The following is a 20,213-nucleotide window of genomic DNA, read 5'->3' as shown; positions in this document are numbered from 1 at the left end:
ATGTGCCTTAACCGACGCATCCGGGCATTTATAACACATAGTAATAAGGTGACTACCAGTAATCACACTGAATCTCTGAGTCCCTGGTATACAATAAAATATATAAAAACAAAACAGAAATCAAGAACGTCAACACATTATCACAACGTTCAACTTCGGGACAGGGCATCAGCGATTACATTGAATGTGCCCTTAATATGTTCAATGGTAATTGGGAATTCCTGCAGAAGAAGACTCCATCTCAAAACTCTCTGGTTGGTGGCTTTCATTCTGTAAATGAAAGTAAGCGGATTATGATCAGTAAAGACCACCACTTGATGCAATGCCGACTTCACGTAGATCTGAAAATGCTTCAGAGATTGTACCATGGCCAAAGCTTCCTTCTCTATAGTGGAATAGTTCACCTGGTGTTTGTCAAACTTTTTGGAGAAGAAACTTACAGGATGGTCCAGTCCATTTTCGTCTTCTTGGAACAGCACGGCTCCAGCTCCCACGTCACTGGCATCCACGGCTAGCTTGAAGGGCATTCGGTAGTCTGGTGCTGCCATCACGGGAGACGAGGAGAGCATCTGCTTAAGACGGTTGAATGACTTCCGCATTGATCTGACCACTGGAACTTCGTTTCCTTCTTTTTCAGTATCGCACGTTTTCCAGGTTTTCTCCGATAGGCATGCTGTCGAATCGGTGTAGCGTTGGGTTCCAAGCGCACATCCTGGCTTAAGGTATTGGTAACCGTTGGAAGGTCCTGACAAATGGAAACATTGTCTTGTTTCAACGTAGTCAACTTTGCTCGCTGGGGGTTCAAGTCTGCTAGAATTTGGCTGTTGGTTAATTTGATCTCTGCAGTCTTGACGTCATCACAGGAAATTGAGTGACTCTCAATTTGGACAGGTAGTACTGGAACTATCGGCAGTCTGTCAAAATAACCTTTTAGCAAATTGATGTGACATTACCTACTTTTCCTAACCTTATCAGGAGTGTTTATCACATACCCTGTCTCATTATCCCGTTTGAGCACAACGCAGGGCCCGAAATACCTGTTCTGCACAGAACCCCGTTTAATGGGAAGGTACAGCAGCACCTTATCCCCTGGTTTAAATTCCCTACTCCTAGTCTTCCTATCAAACACTGATTTTATTTTGCTCTGAGCATAGCTCAGATGCTTCCTAGCTAGTTCGGTCGCCGGCAACCTCCTATCTCTAACTCTCTTATTCATTAATACTCCCTCAGTTAACAATGTAGTGCAAGCTGCCAACAAATTTGGATCAGCCTCCTGCTCTAGGATTAACTCTTGTCTATTACAAGGTAAGTCCCCTCTACCAAACACAACTGGTTCATTTCCCCTCTGCGGGAGGTCAACAGGTTCCACCACATTTAGTTCCTCAGTTGACTTATCTACCATTTTACTGATAACCTCATCCACTCCAATTTCATGGCTCACACACGTATCAGACAAATCACAATTTTTCTCTGGGTCTCGTGCTGCCTTTCTGGCCATAGCCCTAGTCATTACACACGCAGGATATCTAGTCTCATCAACCTCACACTCTTTTATGGGTAAAGGGCTGTCTTCAGTTAACAATTTGTCATCTTGGGGCTGGCAACACTGACTAGTCAAATCGTTACCCAACATAACTCCTATGTTTTCAACAAGCAAGTCCTTCACAACACCCATAACGACTGGTCCCGTCACAAACTTCGAACACAAGAAAACGTTATGTAACCGGACAACCATATTTTCTCCAGTAACCGAGGTTACGGCCAAACTACGTCCTGTATCTGAATTTTCAATACCAGCTAAACACTTTGACGTTATAAGCGACAGGTTACACCCTGTATCTCTATAGATTGATATTGCCCTAGGACACAACTCTTGTTTCACATCACAAACCATACCAGTGGACACATACGGGTTTACCTTCTCTGCCATGGGACTAACCATTAACTCTCTCGCTAACGGAGCTGACCTCACTAAACAGACCACTTGCACATTATCGCGTTTCCTTTTAAAACAGTCCCCGACAAGATGGTTATCCTTTTTACAGTAACTGCAATGTGGACGAAAAGTTCGTGCATTGGCTGATAATGCAGGCTTATCCTTACTTTGCCCACCAGGTGCATTCCTTGCCTGACTAGCTGACCAACTAGATGTCTCTCCCCGATAGTTACTTTCCCGGGAAAAACCTGGCTGAAATTTCTTCTTATCACCCTGTTGTATAGAGCTACCCTGTACTGCCTGAGCTTTGTGTATTAACACGTAGTCATCTGCCACTATGCCTGCCTCCTCTATTCTTTTTGATATCACGATTCTCTAAATGAATACGTAAGCTAACTGGTAGTCCATTTTTAATGTCCTGTAAGATCAACAACTCCCGTAACTCGGTATATGACTCTACCTGATGAGACACTACCCATTTATCAAACATCCCTGCCTTCTTAGCCACAAACTCACTATAAGACTGACCCTGCGTTTTTCTCAACTCGCTATACCGTAAACGATAATCCTCAGGTCGTAATTCATAAGCCCTCAACACTGCCGCCTTAACTAGGTCGTACTGACTTGCTCGCTCATCACTCATTGAATTATAAGCTACGCTAGCCTTCCCCTTAAACTTAGACACGGCTAACAATGTCCACTTAGACTGCGGCCAATTTAGCTGCTTAGCGGCCCGTTCAAAACGTTGGAAGAACAACCTACCTCCTGGTCGTCAAATACAGGCACTGATCTATAAGCCTCCGACATGTTAAACCCATTTCCTGCTGCTCGTCTAACTTCTTCAGTATTCAACTTTAACTAATGTTCTACTTTTAATTTTATCTAACTGGAATTCTCTCTCTCTCTCTCTCTCTCTCTCTCTCTCTCTCTCTCTCTCTACCTCTCTCTTCTTTTTCTCTATCCCTCTCTCTCTCTCTCTCTCTCTCTCTCTCTCTCTCTCTCTCTCTTCTCTATCTAATGCACGTTCTTCTCTTTCTCTCTCTTTCTCTTCTCTATCTCTATCTCTATCTAATGCACGTTCTTCTCTTTCGTACTCAAGTTTTTTAAAAGCTAATTGTTGTTCCACGCTTAACTCATTTATCTCTATCTCTGGAACAATCTCACTGTCTTCCATAACAGGCCTATCACCAAAAACTTCCTGGATAATAATTGTCTTTATATCACCTAATGTTTTAGCTGATGTTAAATCAATTTCCCGCTCACTCGCGATTTCAACTAACTCGGCCTTACGTGCTCGCTTAATCTCCACTACACTGAGCGTAGGCCTATCCAGCAAATTCTTATCCATGTTTAGATATGACGCACTTATTATTAATTAATTTTCTAGTGAACAAACGTTGCTACTTCTGGTTAATTTGTAAAAATAATTTATAAAGCCCCCATTTACAAACAATACTTTTTTAAATATGCATGTCCCGTTTCAGATCCGGGCCGAGCGCCCCAATTTTTAATCCTGTCACGGGGATCCTATAATACCCGTAACTGAATAAAACACGATTATCCAAATATTTCTCCTAACTGTATATCTAATAGATCTCTCTGTATCGGGCAGTCCAATACCCGAGTGGCTCGGCTCTAGGTATGTCAGAATTAGATCTTATATAAAGTATATATAATATAGCACGTTAGTTCACTAGAAAACACAACAAAACACAATACACTTTGGAATCTGTATTAACCTTAAGCTGACAAATATATTTGCCGCAGTTAATTAGTTAACAACAACAATAATAATAACAACCCAGAACTAATCACTTAATTAGTAAATCACTAGGTGTCTAGTTTACACACTATTCTAATCACTTCACCGTGATACACACACACACGTGTGATAATTGAGAAACGCTGTCAGGGGAGCTTAAGTAATGAAGGAATACAACTCTATTCCTAACTGGTTAATTTTTAATTAACCCTTAACTACTCATTCAGTAACCTTGTAATACAGAATTAATACTGGTACCTATCACAATAAAGACAATAACCTACAGTTTACCTAGGTCCTCTAGGATGACTGGTTAAGCTTTAATAATTTTAGACAGTGAAGCCTACAGTCTACTTCGTCAGTTACCGGAAACACTGTCTAAATAATATTGGTATAATACAGTATTAAAATATTTAAAGTCACATCAATCACATCAAGGTTATACAACAGAGCAGAAAAATATATATTTACCAAGTCCAAACGGACTAACGTTCCCTGGGAGCCTTCCTTTTGTTTCTCCTCGATATATCTAAAATCCTACCTATTTATTATAAAACCGAATATCGCCTGGGGTACAAGGCGGTCCCGAATACCTACAAGTGATATTTCCACAGTGACCAAGACGGCATATTTTTCTTAGATGGTCAGACTAGCTGTCGCCAATCGCTAGAGAAACGAGGTCGTAAAACAGAACTCGCGGAGGTATTACGTAACTACTGGCCACATGGCCTCCGGACCTAGTCTGGGTGTGTATTGGGAACAGCTCGACCACCGTCGCGCGGAGGTATTACGTAACAAAGTGCCCACCTAGTCTAAGTGCATATTGGGACTGCACACGGCCCTCTAAAACAATTAATATTGCCACAGGCGAAAAGAAAATAAGAGCATGATCCGTCACAGTCGACAAACAATAACGCTCAGTACGACAACGTGCCCAGATAAAATGACGTCATCAGATATGACGTTCCCTGACGTAACTTTTACGAACAAATTCCCATTGCTACGTCTGGACCAATGAGATGACGTTATATTGTAATGAATGTAACGGAAATTTAATTATAATTACTTGAACAAAACCACATGGAAACTTTGTACCTCAGTACATTATTTAATCATTGGCCAATAGCCGAAGATTAGGGAAATTGGCACTTAGAGCGCCCTAGCTCATTAACACAGTAACAATAGTACAATACAGCCGATGTAAGGGAGCGTTATTATATCGTTCGTAAAACGCTGGTTAGGACCAAAAATTACCCTCCCCCTCCCAAGGATCCATCAAGTGGAGGCAATGCTATGACCCGCTGTATCTTCAACAGAAGTACGGAACTACGCCCTTTACACACCCTTGACAGTCTGATATGTGCCACATTTGTATACCGACGAGATGTACAATCCAGACTAAGTCTACTGCACCGATGATGGCTGGGGGACGGGGTGGGGGTGTTGGGGTAGCACTGTGGTAAAGCCCTCACCTGTGAATCCATTGGGCTATTCCTTGTTCCAGCCAGTGCTACAATACGGGTTTAACAAAGGCCGTAGGATGATTCATAAACAAAAAATCCTTAATACCAATAAAAAATAGTAGCCCACTGAACGAAGGTTTGTTTTGTGTAACGACACCACTAGAGCACATTGATTTATTAATCATCGGCTATTGGATGTTAAACATGTGGTAAATTTGACATATAGTCTTAGAGACGAAACCCTCTACATGTTTTCATTAGTAACAAGGGATCTTATATATGCACCATCACACAGACAGGATAGCACATACTACGGTTTTTGATATACCAGAACCAGAAATAGCCCAATGCACCCACCGACGGGGATCGATCCCAAACCGACCGCGCATCAAGCAGGTGCTTTACCACTGGGTTACGTCCCGCCCCTAGCCCACTGAATGTTCGTTATTAAACTGTTTCATCATCTTGTACGCTTTCAATCAGCCTTCCACAGATTTACACCACGTCCCAGAACATGCTGAGAATAAATATTGCCACATAGCTAACAACTAACACAATATCTTGTCAAATCGTTTATTCAACATTGACACACGTAGAGTCAATGATATATGTCATTCAATACTTTACATTAGTTTCGTAACAATTTAACTGAGACCAGCTCAGTAATAATCATATTATAGCAAACATATATTTATTGCATAGAATGTACATTATTGTAATAAAACATGCTGTGTATATTATACATGTATGTACAAACACCTTTAATGTATTAAACTCTGTCCTGCAGAGGATTAAAGCACGTATGGCAAATTAATTATCAGATTCCTGTCCATCTTAATTTTTAAACTAATATGTGTAGGGGGAGGAGGTATATTTTAATATGCTGACTGTACCAACAAAAAATCCAAAATTTGGATCAAAGGAAAACATACTCAAAGGTCCCATTATAATTATAATCAGTGATTGAAGTTTCGAAAGTAGCACAGTTCGGCCCCTCAGGGGTGTACGACTGTTATCAATCATAACAACCATTAAAGAAAGAAACAAAAAACCTGTTTGGGTAATTGCCGTTTCTTATTACCGCCATAGTGTACTCATAACCTAGAAAGTAAAACTCATAATCTCTCACTGCATTGGTATGACGTGCACTATTAATTGACGAGTCAGCGCTTTTATACCAATGACTCTGTGGGTATCAAATAAGACGTCATCACGATTTGGCAATTATAGACGATGACTTCGATTAAAGAGTCTACATATACGTCTATCCGTTTTTGCTGTTGAATTTGTAATAAATGTTATTTTAATGCAATTCACTGCAGATTTTTCAAACAACCTAAACTTTGGTTTTTAAACTGACTAGTAATTGTGAATACAATACAAAGTTAATGCAATACTCAGAATTGTGTTTAAATTTGTGTACATCGTTTCTATATAGTCCTACATGTAGATCTATAGATATCGAAAAAAGAAATTTAACTCGGGATATAAATTTGATAATAAACTCGTTTACTATCCACTATTTTTAGTCACGTTAATATCAGGGTGGACAAAGCACTGAAAGGGATCACACGTGAGACCAAACTAATCAGCCTGATGCCAGGTATTGTACACATAACAAACTAATCAGCCTGATGCCAGGTATTGTACACATAACAAACTAATCAGCCTGATGCCAGGTATTGTACACATAACAAACTAATCAGCCTGATGCCAGGTATTGTACACATAACGAAATAATGTGACAGCGTTACAAAATATGATATTGCAATCTGGCGTAGTTCTTGCAACTCATCTTGTGTTGTATGGTATGATACAATGTAGCATAATTGCAAGACTTTAATGAATATGGCCACATGGATAATAATAATAAAAAGAGCAACACTGGCTGTCAAGCTTTATGGTTCCAAAGAAGACTTGACGGAGGCAGCGTTTTTTATCACCACAACCGGACTCCAAAGCTAAAGCGTGATCAACTATAGCTTGAACGCAGAAGAAGAAGGGCAATAAAAAAGAAGAAAAAACATACGTTGTGGGTGGATAAGAGAATCTGACAATCAACTTATTGTAGCCTATATAAATATCTAAGTGCATACTATACACAACAAAATTAAGTAAAGGCCATTAGACGGGGTTTTTTTTTTTGGGGGGGGGGGGGGGTTGGGAGTTATTTTATGTTTTGATCACAGGTGATTTCTGAACACTGTTTAAGTAAATTATAAGTGATACATGTAAAAATGCAAGTTATGTATGTTTTATAAAACCAAAATCAACATGTATTTTGTATCATATATAAAGCACAAAACGCTAAAATATCTACTGGTCCTTACTAAATTGGGTTGAGTATATTATAACCTAGGTGTGATATCTAACGATGTCAAATCTAGAGATGCGCGGTATAACCGGTATAGAGGTATACAGCCATATTAAATTAGAACAATACATATAGCGACATTTTCCTAGCGTGCCGGTGTATTGGGCTTATATATTGTGTGCGTGTGTTAGTCGCACATATTATATATCCGAACAAAAACTACCAGTTTTAAAAAGGAAACAATAGCTTCACTTGTTCAGCACGAATCTTGATTGGCTGGTGTGTCAGTTTATTAAGCTATACAAAATGTACATGAAATTAGAGCACTTTATAAATTATAATAATTGAGAATTAAGTCTTCGCAATATATACTAGTATCTTGGTACGTATCGCAAATCAGATTCCGGAATAGCAATATATCCAATACAAAAATGTTGGCAATACCCATCACTAGTCAAAATTCGCACCTGGACTAGACGTGTTTGAACATTGAGCGGATATAGGGTCACGTTACAACAATTCCTCGTTCTTGATCCCCCAATACTATCATACTGTGATTGTCTCCGCCGAAGGCAAATGCAGATTACTCAGGTCTATGTATACATATATGAAAAATACATTTCTCAGCTGGCGTTAAATGCTGTGTTTAACAATACAACCAATATAACGGAGAACAAAACAAAATATATATAAAAAATATAAAATATTTACATCTAATATTTTGAGCATAATTTTAGGCACACATTTTCGTTTAGTGCAAATCATTAGTGGGACTCTTGTCCCAGCGTATGATCAAAACACCGGAAACACAAAATATTGTGTTTATGTTAGGACCACTGTTCGATTCCTAGTATCCTAGGACGAAATTAAATTATATGGAAAACTCTGAGAACGATACGACCATGCGTATCATGTTTCTTCGAACTATATCTTAATCACAGTTTTGTCATATACGAACCATAGTAGTTCTAAAAATTCGTGAAAATGGCAGCATAAAAAGAACCCCGCCATTTAAAAAACAAATGTATTTAAATGCATTTTCGTTTAGTGTTTTGGAACTACGAAGGAAGACGCTTGGGTGACAACATTTGTGTTTACAAAAAAATTGTAAAACAATCGAAAACGATACCTTCTCTTCTGTCTTATCGTTCCAGTAGGTAAAACAAAGTCAGTACGTTTCTAAATCGTTTCACTGTGAGCATACACGAAACAATTTTATATTGCAAATAGTTTCATATAGCACCAACTGAGAATCATCAGAGTATTTCTAAGTTTTAGCACGAAAGATGTGCGTATTACAGAGAAACGGTAGGCGTCTTTTATATTGCTAGTGAACACCATGTTCTCATATCTGCAACTCACGAAGTCTGGCTTAGATTTAGACGCATAGATTTATTCACCGTCGATATTGCTTATTATGAATCAAGTAATACAATAATCATTGAATTATGAAATTGTATATTATACATCTTATTATGAATTACTAGTACTCGAAAAATGTATTGCATAATATGAATCAAGTAATACACTAACCATACATTATGACACTGTATATTATACATCTTATTATTGATCACTCGAAAAATGTATTATATATATATATAAAGATTTATGTGGTACAACATTAAAATCTTGGTTAGCATTTTCTCGGTTTTGTTAATAGTCTAGATGGCAGGATATGGTGTTAGGGTCTATTTTTGACTGTCGCTTTTGGTTTATAATAACACCTCAGGATTAATATCCAAAATATTCCATCCCATATTATTTCATAAACGTTTCATTAGTTTGAACCTATCAAATTAATTTCTTTAATAGAAAATGGAGGTTCTATTTTTACCTTTTCTGCCAATGGTTTCAACATCATTAGATCATTATTCACCTTAAAAACACACACACAAATCTTCTGGATATCACAGATAACTTATACACACGGTTCCAAAAACAAACCTTTCTTAAGCACAGTTGATAATTGTGTATTACAGGATATCACAAACCATTGACGTGTATCACAAACACTACACATTTAATGTTACAAATAGGTTGTACTATTCCAGTAAAAATAACAAACTCATTTAGCTATATGAAATACAGACATTAGTAGCACTATAAATACTATAAACTGACTGGCTTGTAGACCGGAAGTGCCAGACGTCTTCTTACAGGAACTGCAACAGATTGTTGTCAATCCTTGACAACCGTTGCCACGGACAATGGCAGCGGAGCATAGACTTGGATTTCGGTCACCATATTCACAACCTGTTAAAAAATACACAGTTGTGTTTAGTATGCATAGAAACACACATGTACATCTGTGATAAACGACTATCATCGTGTTATGTAACTAGTGAGCCTGTTAAATGAAATAACAGCTAGCATTTGGCGCTCTAAATATAGTATACAGATAATTAAATTCTTCAAACAGCGTAACATATCCGTTTTTAGACTGTGATCAATATATTAACTATAACTATGCAATGTAATGTGCATGCAATCATGCATATAATAAAATATTGATAAAAAATACACATATATACATATAATACATGCATTTGGATACAGTTCATATCGTGTAATAAAAAGCTATGTCATACAACCCATTTGTCCAAACCCACCCACCATGTAATATATAAATAATACTTTAATGTGCATGCAGAGTAAATATAATTATATTGACAAACTGATCAGTTCTTAAACACAAACATATGCACACACGCACACAAGCACGCACACATACATACACACGCGCGCATATATATGAACATAAAACCAGGCCATCATTGGTATACTGAAAACATATTTTAACAGTAAAGAACTGTGAGGGAGATGTTAGTTTCATTTTATCCTGCAATGAATCTAAAACATATTTATATAACAATAGAATTATTAACAACTGTTGCATCTAACATTAATCACAAATAAAAGAAAACTGGTCAGATCGATGATTAGGTTACAAACAGAAGTGAATTCTACGTATAGACACGAAGTGTGGTAACAGACTCTTAACACTTATGTTTTTTTATATTGTATTATGCTTGGCTGTTCTCCATCGTCTTTAATAAGGAGACAAATTTATTCCCTTAACCTGAGTCTGGATATCTGAGGTGAGGATATTTTTCTTATTGTTGATTGTTTAGGATTTTCTTATTGTTTTTGTTCTCTTTTGGGGGTTTGTTTGTCTTTGTGTTTTTGTTTGTGTCAGTTTTTTACTTTATTTTTTTTTTCTTGAAATGGGTGATATTTTATCTTTTTTAAAAACGTTTAACAATTCATGGTTCTACAAGTCGTTTTGATGTCTAATAATCAGAAATTCATCATCTCAAATGTTTTAAATTTTTGGCACATACCCATTTTGTTTCTTTTGTTCCATATTAAAATCATGCCCAATGTCTTATTACATAAGGCGGATACACATATAATATGTTTTGTCTTCATTTGTTTTAACCTTGTCTGATGACACCCCAATGTGCCATCTTGCGTATATATAGCATCATCGTAAACCACGATACTAACCTAATATAATCACACCCATTTGTTTTACACAGATTTATTTGCTGCCCTTAGGTTAAAGGCTGTTATTCTTCCAAACTGTATATATTATATTTAGGTGAGGCGAATGTAAATTAAAAGTTGATTGAAGAATGGATTAATGAATATATGAACAACTACAACTGAAGTGAAAGAGTTTTAAAGATGTAATAAGACGTGTAGTTTTATGTTAAAGAATGTCCCAAAGAATGGCACAATAAAAGGAAAACAAACGTATAGCAACGAATATAATTAATAGAAGACAAAATGTAATGTCATCTATATGTTATTACTATATAAGTATGTATATATAAATAAAAAGTGCTATTAACAGTTCAGTTGAGTGGTGAAAACAAAACTCATTCAGGCTTTGAAATACAGATGAGAACTGACAAATAACAAAACTTCTTCTTTTTTGAAAGGTCTAAATAACAACCTAAACCAACATACAACTAGTTGACAGTCAGTGTACGGGTACGAGCAAACACAAGTCAACATCAAAGTCAAAATGAAAGTAACTAAGTCACAGAATAAGATTAGTTGAATACCATGTTAGTGAACTCGGGAGGGGCGTAACGTTGCCCAGTGGTAAAGCGTCCGCTTAATGCGCGGTCGGGCTGGGATCGACCCCCGTCGGTAGGCCCATTGGGCTATTTCTCGTTCCAGCCAGTGTCCCACGACTGGTATATCAAAAGCCGTGGTATGTTCTATCCTGTCTGTGGGGTGGTGTATATAAAAGATCCCTTGCTACTTATGAAAAAATGTAGCGGGTTTCCTTTCTACGACTATATGTCACAATTACCAAATGTTTGACGTCCAGTAGCCGATGATTAATAAATCAATGTGCTCTAATGGCGTTGTTAAACAAAACAAACATTTTGAACTCGGGAAACCCAACATATACGATGTTAGTCAAACTCCAAAGTGAAAGTAGCTAACCAAATCACAACAAAAGATGTTTATGTAATAGATGTTATGAAACATAATAACAAAGGGTGTTATTTAAACTTGAACTGAAAGTATCCAACTAAATCACAACAAAAGATGTTCATGTAATAGATGTTATGAAACATAATAACAAAGGGTGTTATTTAAACTTGAACTGAAAGTATCCAACTAAATCACAACAAAAGATGTTCATGTAATAGATGTTATGAAACATAATAACAAAGGGTGTTATTTAAACTTGAAATGAAAGTATCCAACTATCGAAATCACATAAAATTAGTCGACAACCATGTCACGAATTAACAACACAGGATACGTAACTAACTAAAGCGCACTAGGTTAGTTGACAACCATGTTATAGTCTTGAAAACAACACAACACAGTGTTAGCCAAAATAAAATTGGTGGTAACTAACTAAATCAGTCGACAAACATTTTTAGAAATTACAAGGAACACGAAACGAAAAGTGTTAGACAACAAAACAAAGCCAGGTAAATATTGAACTTGGGAGTCTGTGTCAATGTTACCTTTGACCGACAATGCAACACTTGCACACGTGGCACAGCATGCGTCTTTCACAGTTCTGTTGTAACACGAGGCTTTGCCTTCTTTATCAACAAACTGGGAACAGTCTACACCACTGAAACTGCCAGTATCGAAACATGGTGTCTTTGTGGTTGTTGTTGTTGCTGCTGTTTTGCTGGTTTCTCGTGTGTTCTCTGTTGTAGTAGTTATGGTGGTGGTGGTGGTGGAGGGTTTTGTAGTTGTTCTGAGTTCTATAGTTGAAGATGAAAATGGCTTTGATCTAAACGTAGTGGTGGAGGTAGGGATGTTGGTGGTCGTTGTTGTTGTAGTGATTGGTTTTGTAGTAGTAGTAGTAGTAGTGGTGGTGGTGGTGGTTGGTGGTGTTGTTGTAGTAGTAGTGGTGGTTGGTGTTGTTGTCGTAATGGTGGTGGTTGGTGTTGTTGAAGTAGTAGTAGTAGTGATTGGCGTTGTAGTGGTGGTTGGTAGCGTTGTAGTAGTGGTAGTTGATGTTGTAGTGGTGGTTGGTATTGATGTGATGGTTACTGATGTTGTAGTGGTTGGTGTGGTAGTAGTGATTGGCGTTGTAGTGGTGGTTGGTATTGTAGTGGTGGTGGTTGGAGGTGTTGTTGTGGTGGATGTCGTTGTTGTGGTAGATGATGCTGTTTTAGATGTACACGTGGCACAGCAGTACGTATCATAGACTGTGCCATCACTGAATCTGTAGCCACAAAACGAAACACTGCACGGTTGAAACACTGTTCTGTCAACACACGGTGGTGTTGACGTGCTTGGTTGCGGGGTGGTTGTGGTCGTAGTTCTAGAGGTTGTAGTAGATATGTGTGGTGATTTAGTGATTGTTGTTGTAGCTGGTGTTGTAGTTGTAGCTTCAACTGTAGTAGAGGGTGTTGTAGACACACCTGTAGTTGATGTAGACTCGGTGGTTGTTGTCGAGTTGTTGCACGTGGCACAGCAGTTGGTGTCATAAAGTGACCCATCCGTGTAGCGGTAGCCACAGTTGGCAACAATGCAGGGATATGCTTTATCCCCATAATCACAACCTACATAGACAAAACGTTTGGCACTAAAACCTACTGTCATATAAAATGTTATGCAGTATTATATATTTATTTTTATCTGTGTTGTTTTAAAATAATTGGTTTTATGAAAAGGTATATCTTTAAATAATAGTAGCATCAAATAATTATTTATATCATTCAATCGTTTTTTATTATTATTATTATTATTATTATTATTATTAAGAAAGATAGAAAACGTACAAAAATCATTACAGAATACTAAAACGTTATAGTAATTACAAACACGTATTTTAATACAATTATAAAGTTTGTTTTGTTTAACGACATAATAATACAATTATAATGCATTTATTTACAAATCTAATATTGTATAACTTGAAAGTAATTGTAAAACGTTAATTACTTTGTTAAAGTCTAGTCTACTGGTCAAAAGAAAGTACAGGGTGCAAAAGGTGCAGTTGAAAGGGGGGTAATTAAAGGTGCAGTTGAAAGGGGTAATTAAAGGTGCAGGTGAAAGGGGTAATTAAAGGTGCACTTGAAAGGGGTAATTAAAGGTGCACTTGAAAGGGGTAATTAAAGGTGCACTTGAAAGGGGTATTTAAAAGTGCACTTGAAAGGTGGGATTAAAAGTTAAAAATTAAAATTGTTTAATGACATACATCCATTGTTACATACATGTATGTTGTATTGTTTTCAAAGTTTAAAGTGTGAAAAAAAACAAAAAACATTTTATCTTTCAATTGCATCATGTATATACATGACTTAAAACTACACTATTATACTATACAGACAGAAAACTTGCTAGTAAAAGATAAAAAAGTATTAATCGATTTAGAATTGCTAATCTAGCTAAAGACGTTAAGTAAGGTATGCTAACTGAGTAAATTTTCTAATTTAACACTACTGTGCATATACGTCACGGCACTGTTCCTCAGTGTTATCAATATTCTATCTTTTAAACATTCATTGTTTTGAGTTCTCTCTGCTGGACATCCGTATCCACTGATTTAACATACCCTTTTGTCTTGTAGTGACAAATGTATTTCATAACGATAAGAGTTTAATTGTGTGCTCTCAAGGTATTCCAAAATAGCAAGGTTTTACATCTCCATGATTCATTATCTCCTCTTATCCACTATAATGCTGTGTCTCTATGGTGCAACAAGCGATTCCATGATTTCACGTTAATCCACTAAAGACGTTTCCAGTACGTATCAACATCTCTACAATGCTATCTGTTGGTTTGGTTGATGGACTTGCGACTTCATATAATTGTCTCCTTGGTATATCAAAACGACAAACGAGTCCTTTGTGATGAAACAAGTAACAGCAGATTTTATGACGTCGACAAAATCCTCCAAGTTGTGTCTTCATGAAGAATTCTTGAATTAATACCAGCCATTCATTAATCAGTTCTACGTCCATGATGTACTTGAATACTCCATGACACCCATTGGTCGTTTTAAATGTCTGTGCAACCCGCCTTGGTGATTCAGTTGGAGATTCCATCATTCAGGACACCTTGCCATCTTTGTGATGTACTCCTTTGAATGTGGCCAATGATGCACATCTGTACTACATCTGTACTACATGTTCCGTATTAATAGCAGACATGGTGTGGTAATGTAGACAACTACGTCCAGTATATACATGCATGGTTCATATAATGTATACGGTGAGTGGATGAATATTGATAATGAAGCAAGCAAACAACCATGCCGTGATCACGCGAAGCTGTTTCCTTTAATGTCCGTTTTGCATACATTGTGTGTTGTGTATATGATGTATATAATATATAAATACTAGTATACATTGTGCATTTTATTAAAGAATGGTTTAAACATGTAAAGCGTGCAGTTTGTTCATTGCTAACACTGGTGGCATTTGGCAATTGAACATTATAAAAAAGGTAAACAAATTACTCTGAACAAAATTGTGCTAAAATGACAAAAGGTCTACTGATCTTTAATTAATTTTGTTGAGTATATATGAATTATACAGTTATTCAATTTAACGAATGTAGAATTATTTAGGCAGCAATTGATTCGGTCTCAGTGAAAACGAAAAGTAGTTATTTTAAAAATATTATCGATTTGTCGCGTCTGCGCACATTAATGTGCGTTAAAAACAATATTGCAGTCCACTTATGGTCTGCATTATAGTAAATTGGTATGGACCAAGTTAACGGAACACGTATTGCGAAATACTGCTCTAATGAAGAATATATTAAAGGCAGGATCGCACGAAGGTTGATATACTAAATGGCCAAGAAAATGTTGATGAAAATATATACAATTAATTAGACCCGAAAATATATACAATTAATTAGACCCGTTGTATATTGTATTCAAACAGCTACAAAAGTCATGATACCGCATTATATGCTCATAGATGTGTATTTCACTGAATTGTGGTTAATTAATCTTAAATCAGAAAATAAACAGTTGTTTTAGTTAAGGCTAGTGATTTTAAACAGATGCAAAGTGGTTATGATAGTTAGAGTTTGTTGAAGATTAACGTACACATTATGGGCCGAATTTACGAAGCCTGTTTTTCTTAAAGGCAGGTGTTTAAGCATTGTGATTGTACGTAGTTACCAATCTAACTAAAATTAGCTCCACTGGTTAATTACTATTAGACCAGAAGAGCTAACTTTAATCAGACTGCGTAGTTACACGCGTGTAAAACATAACCTGGCTTTGTAAATCCGGCCCAGTGTGTATTTCAAGTCACACAATTCTTGGGACTCGGCCATTAGTGCGTACACTCCAGTGAGAGTCTGCCTTTAATTCTAGGTAAAGATCAGAAGCATGCTTGTGGTTACAGAAGACGATAAAGACAGTCAAAAGTTTCTGACTTACCAGGCGTCCCGGTCGAGACTCGTGCACATGTTCCACAGCAGTACAACTTGACGTTATCGGAATAACAGTTGGACGGCGACTGGGCAACAATGTCTGCGCACGACTTGCCGTTGAAAGTAACCCCTCCTATATCAGAACACGTGCCTAAAAACAGAGTAATACTTAATAAACTGTATTTATATAACCAACCTGAATGAACAACGAAAAGATATTAGGTCCAAATACAAAATATAAAAGACATTATGTTTGGTTACTGAAGGCATATTTTTTAAAGAATCGTACCCCTCATCACCATAACAATCACCCTAAAAAGAGAGGACTGTTCTGGAAAAATAATTTATTTCAATTTATTTTCGTGCTTATATCTAGCTTTCAAGCACCAGAGTACACACACCTCAGTTATCTGTGCTGTCTGTCCAGGACAGCAGGTTAGTGGCTAGTCGTTAGTGAGAGAGAAGTCGGTGTAGTGGTCTTACACCTAAACACTGAGTCGATAAACTTCGCTCTGGTTGGGAGCCGAAACGGGACTGCAGACAGTTATACTTTAAATTTACCTGGTGTTGGTGCCTGTGTCACAGCGGTGGTAGTTGGTCTCTGGGTGAATACCGTAGTGACTGGTGTTGTTGGTCCGCCAGGCGTTGTTGTTGCCAGTCCGCACGTTCCACAGCAGTTGGCGTCGTATCGTCTGCCATCGGTGTAGATGTGGTCGCAGTATTCTTTTCTGCAGCCAAGCACTTTGTCTCCGTATAAGCAACCTATAGTAAAACAACAAAAAGCCCAGATGTACAGATGATTTTGTGAAAAAGATAGTGTGACATAATGTGTAGGATAGAATCTTTGTATCAAATATGAGATATGGCCAATAAGGACAATGTTGAATGAATGAAGTTTGCTTGCCACCCTCCAAAACAAAACGCCCAAAGCCCCACAAATTTCGGAATTGGGTTGTTGTCTTTTATTAATCTGAACCTGCAGAATATATTAATGTTTTCGTGTACGTTTTTATCGTTTGTTGGTGGAAAATCTAAGTATTGGTGTTTCTAAAAGCGAAAAGATACAATCTATATGGTAAACATTAAGCAATGGTAGTTACAATGATTTACCTGGTGCCCCGGTGTAATGAAGACCACAAGATTTACAGCAGCGCCCTCTAACGACCTCTTGATAGCAGTAAGATGCACCAGAACCAGATACGAAATCTTCACACGTCTTTCCTTCAAATGCTGTGCCCGACTGGTCACCGAACGGACATTTGTCTGTAAATTCAATTTGTGGAAATAAAGTTAAAAGCTCGTTTCGTTTAACAACACCATAAGGGCACAATGGATAATGAATAATTACGTATTCAATGATTCTCACACATACTCTTCAAATGAGGCTACATGCATATTGTTAGATCACATCAATTTTTTTATTAATTAATAAACAATTTAATTCAATACTAGGATACCTTTTATAAATAGGCTAAAGTTTGTTTTGTCTAATGACACTACCGGATCACAATAACGATTGATTAATTAATTAATCATCGGCTATTGGATATCATACATGTGGTAATTGATAGGCGGTCTTCGGAGAACAATATTACATAATAACAATAAAAATAGTTATGCTTACCATCAGCAGTAGGCGCATCTGGTGAATATACACACTTGCCATTTATGCACCACTGAAAACACAAAGCCGAAAGATCATCATACTCAGAAGAAAAATACAAACAGAAGAACAGTAAAGCAATGTTACAAATACTTTAATAATTAAATGTGTCGGAGGTTTATTGGCAAGTAAAGATCACAGTAGCTGCGTGTTTAGGAGGGAAATTGTTCGCGGACGTTCGCGGTCAATTGAGAATGGTGTATGATGGATTGATCTCGAGCACTTTCGAGTGCTCGTCGTTTCTTAAACGAATTATATTATCCATCCGACTGATTTTAATAAGTCTAGTATGACTCTAAAGCAAACTAATGACATGCTTTTGTTATTTTTAATACAGTTTATGTCCGTCAGTAGCCCCTGTATTCGAAATAGTATAAAACGTATTATGAATGTTTGTTTGTGTGTTGCTGAAAAGAGCCGAATCTAATTTATCGCATGAATACGTACTTGAAGAAAAAATAGTTTCTTAAATGTCATTATAACCGCCAGAGATTTTTAATGCTAAAGTATATTTATTTTTTTATGATAACTCCCAAATATAATGAATACCAACTTATTATATAACATTTAGTGAAATATCTCAAAATATCAGTGAAATAAAAGTATTATCAGTCACTCAGTGACGATAACACATTTTAGAGTGAAAGTTATCGTCACTGTGGAAAGTGTTATCTTAACTGTAAGAAAGCGGAAACTATTTTGTTGCTGGCATTTTAAAAATAAAGTTAAATTGCCAAAAGTCAAATATGATTTATATCTCATCTCGTGAAGTTTGCAATCATATCACACTCGTCGCGCATCAGCTTAATTTTAAGGGCCTCTGCCCCTGTGGTTTTAAGCCTGGAAGAACTGTTTCACTGCATTAAATGCTCTCATCACTATACATTGCAAATTGAAAACAATGCAAATTGAACACATTGTAAATTGAACAAAGAGCAAAATGGCTTTCACGTTAAAATGTACAAACCTTTTTGTTACCACACGTTGTCCCTCTGGCCGCCTCATACTGGTAACATGTCCCGGGCGTGTTTGGGTCGAGGCAGTACATGGAAACACATATGAGGCTGGTGCTATTTAAAAAGTTAGGACCCTGAAATATAAATGGCAGTCGTAAAAATAGTTTACAGCACATTTATGGTTATTTGTTTGTTTTTGTCTTTGTTTTTTTTTTGTGTTTTTTTTGTTGTTGTTTCTTTTTATTATTTATTATTATTAGCTAAAATATGATAATTACTGAACTCAATTATATTTCGAAAAATTATATTTCGAATGTTGAATATATCGTTGACAAAAAGCTATTTCAGCTGTCATTTATATCACTGTATCACTATTAAAGTGTAAACACCATGCGAGGATTCAGAAACGTGGGTACGTACTCCCGCATCACAGTTTTCGCCCACCTATGCACCTTATGTATCAGGTATCTGATATTTATACCACTGTATTCAGAAACGTGGGTACGTACTCCCGCATCACAGTTTTCGCCCACCTATGCACCTTATGTATCAGGTATCCGATATTTATACCACTGTATTCAGAAACGTGGGTACGTACTCCCGCATCACAGTTTTCGCCCACCTATGCACCTTATGTATCAGGTATCTGATATTTATACCACTGTATTCAGAAACGTGGGTACGTACTCCCGCATCACAGTTTTCGCCCACCTATGCACCTTATGTATCAGGTATCTGATATTTATACCACTGTATTCAGAAACGTGGGTACGTACTCCCGCATCACAGTTTTCGCCCACCTATGCACCTTATGTATCAGGTATCTGATATTTATACCACTGTATTCAGAAACGTGGGTACGTACTCTCGCATCACAGTTTTCGCCCACCTATGCACCTTATGTATCAGGTATCTGATATTTATACCACTGTATTCAGAAACGTGGGTACGTACTCCCGCATCACAGTTTTCGCCCACCTATGCACCTTATGTATCAGGTATCTGATATTTTAAACCACTGATCCCTTTTTCTAACGTACATAATTTTGTCGATTTACATAAAATGTATTTTCGTCTAGAAAAAGAAAGAAATGTTTTATTTAACGACGCACTCAACACATTTTATTTACGGTTATATGGCGTCAGACATATGGTTAAAGACCACACAGATTTTGAGAGGAAACCTGCTGTTGCCACTTCATGGGCTGCTTTTTCCGATTAGCAGCAAGG

The 20,213-nt window shown here is 37.1% G+C and overlaps 2 protein-coding genes across 4 annotated transcripts in view; both read right to left on the bottom strand.

Annotated features, from left to right (window-relative positions):
* LOC121381743 overlaps positions 1-20,213 on the bottom strand; it is a 308,435-nt gene that overhangs the window by 115,301 nt on the left and 172,921 nt on the right. The gene's annotated exons all lie outside the window — the stretch shown is intronic.
* The window catches only part of LOC121381906 (zinc metalloproteinase-disintegrin-like stejnihagin-B), a 36,114-nt gene continuing 21,621 nt past the window's right edge, over positions 5,721-20,213 (bottom strand). The window contains exons 13-19 of one of the 3 annotated variants that reach the window (XM_041511311.1): positions 18,995-19,117; positions 17,989-18,040; positions 17,475-17,627; positions 16,926-17,126; positions 16,372-16,515; positions 12,476-13,531; positions 5,721-9,731 (exon numbers count right to left, since the gene is read on the bottom strand). In XM_041511311.1, coding sequence (XP_041367245.1) covers positions 9,544-9,731; positions 12,476-13,531; positions 16,372-16,515; positions 16,926-17,126; positions 17,475-17,627; positions 17,989-18,040; positions 18,995-19,117 — 1,917 coding nt within the window. In that variant the 3' untranslated portion in view covers positions 5,721-9,543. The remainder of the gene's footprint in view (positions 9,732-12,475; positions 13,532-16,371; positions 16,516-16,925; positions 17,127-17,474; positions 17,628-17,988; positions 18,041-18,994; positions 19,118-20,213) is intronic. The other 2 variants (XM_041511312.1, XM_041511313.1) reach the window with 2 other exon arrangements.

The sequence above is a fragment of the Gigantopelta aegis genome, chromosome 9 (assembly GCF_016097555.1).
Source record: "Gigantopelta aegis isolate Gae_Host chromosome 9, Gae_host_genome, whole genome shotgun sequence".
In the NCBI taxonomy this organism is placed as follows: domain Eukaryota; kingdom Metazoa; phylum Mollusca; class Gastropoda; order Neomphalida; family Peltospiridae; genus Gigantopelta; species Gigantopelta aegis.
This window is presented reverse-complemented; position numbering and strand designations above follow the sequence as displayed.